The 9,420-nt window shown below is 56.7% G+C and overlaps 2 protein-coding genes across 2 annotated transcripts; one reads left to right on the top strand and one right to left on the bottom strand.

Moving 5' to 3' along the window:
- Positions 1-29: 29 nt before the first annotated feature.
- On the top strand, positions 30-9,275 carry DPP7 (dipeptidyl peptidase 7). Its single transcript, XM_088146808.1, has 13 exons — positions 30-173; positions 360-473; positions 1,005-1,144; positions 1,271-1,434; positions 1,885-2,020; positions 2,146-2,227; positions 2,623-2,789; positions 3,519-3,579; positions 7,140-7,258; positions 7,697-7,853; positions 8,216-8,280; positions 8,401-8,471; positions 9,019-9,275. Exons 1-13 carry the CDS (start codon positions 107-109, stop codon positions 9,122-9,124), a joined length of 1,449 nt encoding a protein of 482 aa, XP_088002934.1. The 5' UTR covers positions 30-106; the 3' UTR covers positions 9,125-9,275.
- On the bottom strand, positions 3,582-6,810 carry LOC112540502 (kelch-like protein 9). Its single transcript, XM_025165963.2, has 4 exons — positions 5,071-6,810; positions 4,507-4,759; positions 4,126-4,286; positions 3,582-4,044 (listed from the first exon to the last, which is right to left on the bottom strand). The coding sequence occupies exons 1-4, from the start codon at positions 6,142-6,144 to the stop codon at positions 3,673-3,675; spliced, it is 1,860 nt and encodes a 619-aa protein (XP_025021731.2). The 5' UTR covers positions 6,145-6,810; the 3' UTR covers positions 3,582-3,672.
- Positions 9,276-9,420: the final 145 nt, after the last annotated feature.

The following is a 9,420-nucleotide window of genomic DNA, read 5'->3' as shown; positions in this document are numbered from 1 at the left end:
CGCGCCTTCCGGGACGCCACGTGACCCCGGGCGCCGCCGCCCACGTGACCAGCCCGGGCCGCCCGCACGTGACGGCGGAGGCGAGAGGCGAGGCGGCTGCTCCGCTATGGGACCCCCGCGCCCCCTCCTCCTGGCCCTGGCCCTGGCCCTGGGGCTGGCCGCGGGGGCGGCAGGTGAGCGGGGGCGCCCGCCCCGCAAGCGGCTCCCCCTTTCGCGGAGGGAGCCGGGACTCCCCGGCTTTCCCCGCTTTGGGGCAGGGACTACAGCTCCCGTCGGCCCCTGCGGCGGCCCGTTCTCCGCGGGGGGCGGGGGGCACCGGTCCGGCGGGGGCTGCTCCGTAACGCTGCTCCCTCCCGCAGCCCGGAGACGCGCCCCGGCGGACTTCCAGGAGCGGTACTTCGCGCAGCGGCTGGACCACCTCAACTTCCGGAGCTGCGGCAACCGGACCTTCCCGCAGAGGTACCTCGTCGCAGGTGAGCTTCGGGGCCCGGCCCGGCGTCCAGCGGGAACCTCCCGCGGAGGTGGGGGCAGCGGTCACCTCGCCGCTGCCCTGTCCGAAGGGGGCGGGCACCTGCGGAGAAGCCCAACCCGCCGGGGCAGCATTTCCGACGCGGTCCGGCCTGGCCTCGGTGCCCGTTCGCTCTGCTGGGAAGCTGGGGGGGGCGGACGGCTGCCGAGGCCGGTTCCTGCACAGTTACAGCCGCGCTCCTGGAAGGGTCTTTACGGCAAACGGGGAGTCTTCGTTTAGCAACCACAACTGGACCAGCAACTCGGTCGCTGAGCAAAGCGGGCACTAAGTGAAACCTCGATGGCTTACCATGTCGCTTAGCTTTCCTTTGCTTTACAGACCTGCAAAGGTCGTAAATGCGAGGACTGGTCGCAAAGTTACTTTTTCATCACCATTGCAGCTGCGAACTGTCACTAAACAAGGCGGTCGCTAAACAAGGACTACCTGTATTGTTCCTACACTACTCTAACGCCGCTGGGTGGGCTGTGTCCTGCAGATAAATTCTGGAAGAAGGGAGCTGGCCCCATCTTCTTCTACACCGGGAATGAAGGAAATATCTGGGACTTTGCCCAGAACAGCGGCTTCCTCCTGGAGCTGGCAGAGCAGCAGCAGGCCTTGGTGGTCTTTGCGGAACACGTAAGCAGCGTTGCTGACTCCTAGCAGACCAGGGCGCCCTACGTCCACGTCTTCGGGGCTGTCCCCGGCTCCCGTGGCGCAGGATCGTTGCTGGCTCATCGGGTGCCTTTTCTCTTGCTTTTTTAGAGGTATTACGGGAAATCGCTTCCGTTCGGCGCAGCATCGCTGCAGGGGCAAAATGTTGGCCTGCTGAGCATCGAGCAAGCCCTCGCCGATTACGCAGTGCTCATCACGTGGCTGAAGGAGCAGTACCAAGCGCAGGACTCTCCTGTCATCGCTTTTGGAGGCAGGTGAGGGCCTCTCTTCTCCCTCTGGGTGCTTCTGAGTTTTCTAGCAAAATATTGGGTACCCCGCAACGCTCTGCTGGCATCACACCCTTTAGTTTACCGGTGGGGGGGGGACAGAGAACGAGGGACCTAAGATTCTCCCTCTAGCCCAAGTCTTGACGGATACAAATTGCTTCTGAGTGTTTCTGGTGGAATTAAGCCAGCGCAGGCAATCTGTTTACACAGCGGAAAGCAAAGCCTCTTTCAGAGCAAAGGGTCTCCTTTTTGTCCCCTTTTCTTAGCCTTGCAGCTCTGCCTGCTATATTTTGACTCTCCCAGGAACACTGACTCCACATTTGGAGGTCAAGGACCTCACACGGCTGCAATCCCTTTGTCCTTTCAACGAGCCAACAATCCTATCGTATCTTTCCTCTCTCCGAGAAAATAACAGTCTTCTCGTTATCCCCTTTATAGTTACGGAGGAATGCTCAGCGCATACATGAGATTGAAGTATCCCAACCTAGTGGCTGGTGCCCTCGCTGCCAGCGCCCCTGTGCTGTCCACGGCTGGGATCGGAGACTCCAGGCAGTTCTTCAGGGACGTCACAGCGGTAAGAAAAGGCGGCTTGGTTGGTTCACTTTTTCCTGCTCAGCAAAAGAGGGAGCACCCCGGTCAATCTGAAATAATCCAGTCGGCTTCCTGAATCAATGCAGGAATTTTGTCTCTTTCCTCCAGGACTTTCAGAACTACAGTCCGGACTGCGTCAAGGCTGTCCGAGAAGCGTTCCGACAAATCAGAGACCTCAGCCTGGTCGGAGGTAAAGGGGGTAGCTCTGAGTGGGAGGGAACAGCCTTTGGGACAGACACTTTAGGGTGTGAAGTCTCGGGCAGTCTGAGACCAAATATGTTGCTGTGTTACTGTTGACCAGAAGTGTTTAAACCAGAGAGGCTGTTGGTAGAGGATACCAGTTCCAGCATCGGCTGTTTTGGGTGCAAAAGAACAGGTTAAATGTTGCTGTTGAAAACCCCTCATCACGATTAAGCGCTAGGTTGGCTTTACCAGTATCTGTATAACTTGGCTGCCCCTGAAGAGCCGTAATGGGTTGCCATTCCCAGCACGCTTACAAGGGAGCAAGCCTGCTTGAACGTGGCAGGGTGGGACTTGCTTTTGAACAGCCGTGTACAACTGGGCATCCCTCTCCTCTGCATTAAGCTTATGGGAGAATCAGCACGGAGATGGCCCTCTGCAACCAGCTTTCAACTAAAGAGGACATCGGCCAGCTGTTTGAGTTTGCCCGGAACGCCTTCACCATGATGGCTATGATGGATTACCCTTACAAGACCGACTTTATGGGCCACTTTCCAGCAAATCCCGTCAAGGTAAGGGCTCGTGCGTCTTCCCTACCGATGTCAACCTGCGTTCCAGGGTTATTCCTGTCTGCCGCTACGGATGTATGGCCTTAAGCCCGGTTTGTCGCTCAGGCTCTGTGATATAACCAGCTTGGCAACAATAACCCCTATGTGGTGGCGATATCACTTCAGTGCGGATGTAGTCATTTTAAAAAAGGCAGTAGCAAGCTACACACCCAAACTTTTTAACATAACTTTGCCCAAGGCTGGTACATGTTTGCCAAAGGGTAACCAAACAACAGTTCTTGCTCGCTCTTTCCAGAGAACCTTGAACTAGTAAAACGAGACTGCTGTCCCTCCCCCCCAGAGAAACTTCAGCAGGAAAGTAGTTCAGCCTTTTCAGGTGGTACTGGAATTGATGGACCTATGCAGGACAGGACCAAAGAGAAATTTGGGGTTGGTGGCTTTTCCCTTTTTCAATATTTCTGGTGCAGATAATACAAGCACTTTGGACTTTGGGCCACAAAGCATAAGATTAGCACCAGTAGGGTTACGGTATGATTTGATGCTGGAATGAAACCCCAAACTAACTGGAAAATAGGTTATATTGGGTCAGCTGGTGGACCTGGCAGGTAGGCAGACCTTTCTGTTTGGGGGAAAAATGCCTCCGCTACTCCTCCGGTATCTAGAAGCACTCAGTTGCTTTTGATTATGGGGGCGCTATTGAGGAATTGAGCCCAGGCATGTCTGTTAATTCAGGTTGGCTGTGAACTGATGCTGGCCAGTAAGGATCCAGTCAGAGGGCTGGCAGCTCTTTCTGGTGAGTAAATACTCAGTTTTGTTCTGTGAATGCTGCATTTCTCCAGGGTTGGGGCCTCAGAGCAAAACTGTTGCCAGTTCATTTCCCCGAGGGTCACCCAGAAAAAACCCTTGGGTCAGAGTTTTCCTCTAGCACGCTGAGCGAGTCATCTGAAGGCCCCTCTCTCTGCGGTTCTCGCGGGCTTGCAATCCAGCGTGGCACATGAACGAAGCAGCAGGCGTGATCCGCCAGAGCCCGGGGCAAACAACCGACCTTTTCCCACGTTCTCCTGCTGGGGTGGCAGACCCAGACACCGTCCTCTTTACTCCTCCGCCGCAGAGTCCCTCCGCCCGTGACGTACAGCTGAAGCTGAGTCGTGGTGAGGCTGAAGTGGCAAAGGTCGATGGCCGAGAGATGGAGCCGGGCCCATCGATCGGTGGCAGGGCAGTAATACTCCGCCTCACTCACAGGAACCCATTCCTGGGCCTACAAAGAACCACGGCAGGTCAGGAGGGCGAGGCAAAGAAAGTCTGAACTTTAAAAGGGAGAAAGAAAATACCCACGTACGTTTGTCAGAGCCCTTCCTCCGAGGCAGAAGATTCTGTCTCCCACTGTTGCCATGCCATGATCGCAGCGGGCAAAAGCCATCGGCCGGTTCCTGATCCAGCAGCGTAGGCGGGAGAGGTAGCTGTACATGGTGCACAAGGTCTGGCCCTCAGCAAAGCCCCCTAAGGCCGAAGGGAAAAGGGTTGGTGTTCTGCAGGGCTTCCTACAGGCCTGGTCCTCCCGACTGCCCCCTGGCCACAGGCGGCTGAAGACTTGGAAGCGGGGGCTGCCCCAACCTCAGGTGCTTCCCGTTCCAGAGTAGCCAGTGCCAAGCCTTTTTCCTGAAGCCAGGCTTCTCTTGAGAAGGGGGCTGCTCTTTGCCAAGAAGCGACGCTTTCGCACCTGAGATGTACAAGATGCCCCTGTGGGTCGTCCCCGCGTGGTCGGCCACTGGCACCGGAAAGGGCGTGAGGGGCCACCACTTGTTCTTGGCCGGGAGGTACTCCTCTGTTGTGTTGGTCAGCGTCCCCAGCAGCGCTCCACCCCCCACAGCCACGAGTCGCTCGTTCAGCACCCCTGCGAAGAAGCGGGTCCTCCGGACCAGCAGGCTCGCCAGCTGCAGCCACGTGTTGTGGCGAGGGTCAAACCTGAACACCTGGAGGTAGAAGAGGGAAAAGGTCACGGTTAACCCCCTTGCACTCCTAGGAGATGGGGAGAGCACTGTTGGAGAGAAGCCTCCCACTTCTTCCTTTCGGGGAGACGGAAGTCGACCAGGCAGTCTGCCTCGCCACTATTAGCTATAGCAACGTTACGAACAGAGCCGCTGTGTCCTTGCAGGGAAATTTACTCTCCTCAAACTACTCCTTTGGCCTCTTGCCACTCACAGGCTCTTACCCTGAAGAAAATAAAATAAAAAGTCACCAGCACGGAGTCTTTGTAGGGCCAGGTTGGTCACGTTACCCTTACCTTGTTTGAAGGATGCTGGCCTGTCGGGTCAAAGCTTTCCTGGCCCCCCATCACGAAAACAAAGTCACGGAGGACGGCCACGCAGTGATTATACACGGGCCTGCTCAGCTTCCCGATCGTCTTCCATAAATGGCAGTGCGGGTCAGCAGCCCACACGTCCCCGCAGATGGCGTTGTCTGCCGATCTGCCCCCCAGGACGATCAGCATGTCGTTCCTGTTGCGAACCTGAGTGTGCTCGCTCTGGAGAACTGGCTGCGTGTATGGCTGGATGTGGTAGTCCAGAGCTTCTTGAAGGTACCGGCGGCAAGCAGGCTCGGTCTTCATGATGGGTATTTCCTGGACAAACGTCTGCAAATCTGGGAGCGGTATAAAGGGAAACCGGATGGGCCGCAGAACGTCAGCTGCGTCTTTCCAGCGTGCGCTGTCGTGGTCCAGCCAGCCTACAGCTGCCTGAAACAGTTCCAGTTCACTGAGCCCACTGGTGTCTCCTCTGTCTAAGAGTTCACACAGAGTCGTCTTGTCCAGCTCCTTCAGCTGCGCAGGATCCTTCAGGATCTCGCAGCAGTGCTTGCTCACGCAGCGCCGCGCTTTCTGTTTTAATTCTTCGGGGCCAAGCCCTTGAGTGATGCGGAGGACAGCAAGGCAGGTGTCCCGGTCCAAGGCTCCTTCCAGAAACTGGAAGGAGAGGCCCATCACCTCGCGCACCAGCAGTGCCTCTGCCGCCCTGAAGACCTCCTCCACCGTCTGCAGGGTTAGTTCCAGTCGGTTGGAGTAAACAAAAGACAAGACACCCTGCAGGCCCCGGGCGGTGACCGGTGGCGCCAGCTTGAGCTGAGTCACCTGGCTCGCCGCCTCCCCGGCAAAACGCACCTTGCAATAGCTGCTGGCCACGGCCAGGACGGCTTTGTGCGCGGGGAACGGGGCGCCCTCGGCTTCCAGCACCACGTCACACAGGGCATTCTGGGAACGCAGGCTCTGGAGCCCCTCTAGGAGTTTAGGCAGGTAGGTCTCCGAGCTAAGACTCTGAGCCTGAGCGACTACCCGGCCCCCAAGACGCTTCTTTCCCGGAGCCATAGCGCAGGAGTCTGCCAGAAGTGGCCCTCTTCCTACCCCAAAAGACTGCCGAGCCCCCCTCTGCCCTTTCAAAGCATCCCTGGGGCTTCTGAGACCTGTTCCTCTGGAGGCAGCCAGTGGGGTGGCTGGCCTGGGTAGCTGCGCTTCAGACGAGGCTCCTGTTTCCTGGGCTACTAGGAGAGCAGCTGGTCAGCTGACCCATCATTTCCAAGGCAGCGGGAACGTTCTCCTCCCCTCCGTCCCGTTGGTATCTGCCAAGGTGTGGCCGGTCCTCAGCTTCCTGGTCATGTCCGAAGTGGCCGACAGTGGGAAAAGTGGCAAGTCCAGGCTTGCCCTCTGCTTTTCAGATGGCGGGGAGGAAAACGGGCTGCTTCACCCTGGACTTTTCATGTGGTCTTTGGCCAGGAGGCAGCAGAGGGAAGAGAATCTGGCTTCTGCCGTTTCCTAGGATTCGTACCAAGGCTGAAGGAAAAGCAACGGGTTTAGCGAGGGGCGCTTGTGCGGTTTCTCTCCCAGAAGCTGCATTCTGGGATAAAAAGCAAATCTCCCCGTTGTACCTCGCAGCAGGACGCTTCAAAAGCACGGGCAGAGAGACAGTTCCTTTTGTCCGTCCTGAATCACATGCTCAGCCGTGGCAGAGAAGTGGGCTCGAAGGCATTTCCTTTGCCTGTCTTCTTCACGCTTATAATTTAAGGCTTTTTGTTCTTGTCAACTGAACAATCTCCAGCGCTTTAGTTTTTCTCCAAAGGTAGGTGTTCTAGCTTTGTAATGATTTTAGTTGGGCATCTTCCAAATAATTTTAATCTGACGCTTCGGGAGCAAGACGGAGCCTTCTGGCCCTCTCTGTAAATTGTTCAGGGTGGGCTTCATGGATGCTTGGTGGCCCCACCGAGGAGATTTAGGCTTAAGAAACTGAAACTGCCCCCTCCGTCCCTGTTCCCTTTGAGCACCTAACCTGGACAAGCAGTCACACCCTCTTTTCCTTGGTCTGCTAGGAGTATTTTACAACTCCACGGGGACTACTGTGTGTTTCGACATTTACAAGCTGTACCAGAAGTGCTCTGATCCAACCGGCTGTGGGACGGGTCCAGATGCTGGAGCTTGGGATTATCAGGTGTGTTGGGGGAAGAGCCAGGAGCATCAAGGGGAGCGTCCTGCCTCACCGGGGCTGGCGAGGAATGAAGGTGACTGCCGGGGGGCCAGGTCGCGGGAGAGCTGCCATTGAGCATATAAAGGCATTAGGTCACCAGCGATGCAACGAAGGGACATTTCCCAGTGAGACGGCAAATCTGCGGATGTTTTAATCACCATTCTGAGCAAGATTCCCCGAGCATCTTGCAGGCTTGAATGTTTCTCGCTGGGGGTCTCAAGTTTCCACCACGAGCAGCCAACTTCTCCCCCGCTGAATCCTGCAGATCCTGGGGTTGGCATGTTGCTACCTTCCCTCTGACTTGGGCGAGGCAGCATCGACGCAGCCTGTCAGCTCGCCCCAGAGCAGGATGAAACCCGTGCAGTCACTTCTTGTGGCGGCTGAGACTCTTCTCTGTTCCAGGCCTGCACGGAGGTCAACTTAATGTTCGACAGCAACAACGTGACCGACATGTTCCCCGAGCTGCCCTTCACCGATGCCGCCAGGGAACGCCACTGCTTCCGCAAGTGGGGAGTTTGGCCCCGGCCGTCCTGGTTGCGGACCAGCTTCTGGGGCAGCGGTGAGCGGCAGCCTCTCTTTAGCTCGCTCACTCACTCTGGGATTGGGCTCCGGAGGGGTGTCGCTCGCTCTTAGTGCCTTGGTTGGGCGTTGGGCTGCCTGCGAGCCTTAAACCGCATCAGAGCGTGGCCCGATTCACAGGGACGAGGCGGCACCCTGTGAAACGTGGCTCTTTCTGGGCCCTTGGCTGCACCTCTCGTGAGGTTAGAACTGAATGGCTTAGTGCGGGTACCCTCCCCCCTCCCCCCAAGGTGGGGGCTGCCCGTTCCTCGGTCTCCCCCTACCTTCCCCCCATTGGCTCAGCCCTTCGGGGCATTTACCTTTTTCATTCAACGGTCTTGCTGTTCTGCTTGACTGCTGCAGATCTGGCTGCTGCAAGCAACATCATCTTTTCGAACGGAGACTTGGACCCATGGGCAGCAGGCGGCGTAAGTAGCTGCTCGTGCGGTCTCTCTGAGACCACCCCCCGGATCTCCTCACATGCATCTACCTGGACCCATTACCTGCTCCCCCCCCCCCCGTCTGACTCTCCAGTGTTGCCGTTTCAGGTGAGGAAGAACCTGAGCTCCTCCTTGACTGCTCTCATCATTAAGGGAGGCGCCCATCACCTGGATCTCCGGTACGTTTTGCAAAATTGGCTCAGCGAGGGCATCTTCCCCAGCTCCTCGGGTTATATAATTTGACCAAGGGTTGGCCTTTCCTCCTTATCCTCCCATCTCTCTCGTGTGAGAGTCTTTTTTACAACATATCCTGGAAGATGGGCCTATCAGCGAGTAATAGCTACACCGAAGGGGATTCGGAGACCATCCCACTCAGAGTACCCGTCGCTCCTGGCTTTTGAGCAAGGAGGGCCGCTGCCTCCTGGATCGCGCTGGCTTTCAGTGGCATTTCTGCAAACCCACGTGCCGCGCCAGAGGCCCCTTTGGTCTGATCCGTCAACCCTCTTCAGATGATGCATCAGGCCCTTTGTTTTTAAAAGCAAGCTTCTAAGAATTTTAAATGTTTTAGAAAAAGGAAGCCCTGCGATTTTGTTTCCTGAAAGGGAGAGGTTCGTCTACGGCAAGATAAAAACACCTTAAAAGCCTTAGTTCCCTGTGGCTGGGATGCTGGCCCTCTGACAAGCATCAGGGAAGGTCTGCTTCACTGGGCTTGTTTTTTCCCAACAGGAGCTCCAACCCAGCTGATCCGGCATCAGCCAGGGAAGCCCGGCTTCAGGAAGCCAGGATCATCCGGGACTGGGTGCAGTCGGCCACCGTTAAGGCCGCCAAGTAATCTCTGGGTTGCCAGCCAGTGTCTAGCAGAACCCCCCAGGACTGTTGGGGGCGAAGGGGGGGAATCTGCATGATGTCCTCTTTAGGCAGTGACGTTTTCTTTCCACAATGCTGAAGAATAATGAATAAAGCAGAAGATCCCTCCAGAGTAACTTCCGGGGTTGGGAGTGTTCATGGAGGCTGGAACGGCAGACATTCTTTCCACCTGTTTCTAAGAAAGGAGCCAGGGGTTGTGGGGGGGGGAGGGGAGAGTTCATGCCCAGTGCTTAGATGCATTGAGAAGACAGAAACCACTGG

The sequence above is a fragment of the Python bivittatus genome, unplaced genomic scaffold (genome assembly GCF_059951505.1).
Source record: "Python bivittatus isolate LINGU-HERP-01145 unplaced genomic scaffold, Pbiv_v1 ctg000160_np1212, whole genome shotgun sequence".
NCBI classification, from domain to species: Eukaryota; Metazoa; Chordata; class Lepidosauria; order Squamata; family Pythonidae; genus Python; species Python bivittatus.
The sequence above is the reverse complement of the archived record's forward strand: the minus strand, read 5'-3'. Positions and strand labels throughout refer to the sequence as shown.

Coding starts and splice junctions, on each gene's coding strand:
- DPP7 (XM_088146808.1), top strand. CDS start 107: ATGGGACCCCCGCGCCCCCTCCTCCTGGCCCTGGCCCTGGCCCTGGGG. Junction 2,790..3,518: donor TTCCAGCAAATCCCGTCAAG/GTAAGGGCTCGT, acceptor CTGTTAATTCAG/GTTGGCTGTGAACTGATGCT. Junction 3,580..7,139: donor AGGGCTGGCAGCTCTTTCTG/GTGAGTAAATAC, acceptor TTGGTCTGCTAG/GAGTATTTTACAACTCCACG.
- LOC112540502 (XM_025165963.2), bottom strand. CDS start 6,144: ATGGCTCCGGGAAAGAAGCGTCTTGGGGGCCGGGTAGTCGCTCAGGCT. Junction 4,287..4,506: donor GGGCATCTTGTACATCTCAG/GTGCGAAAGCGT, acceptor CTTCGGCCTTAG/GGGGCTTTGCTGAGGGCCAG. Junction 4,045..4,125: donor GAGGAAGGGCTCTGACAAAC/GTACGTGGGTAT, acceptor GGTTCTTTGTAG/GCCCAGGAATGGGTTCCTGT.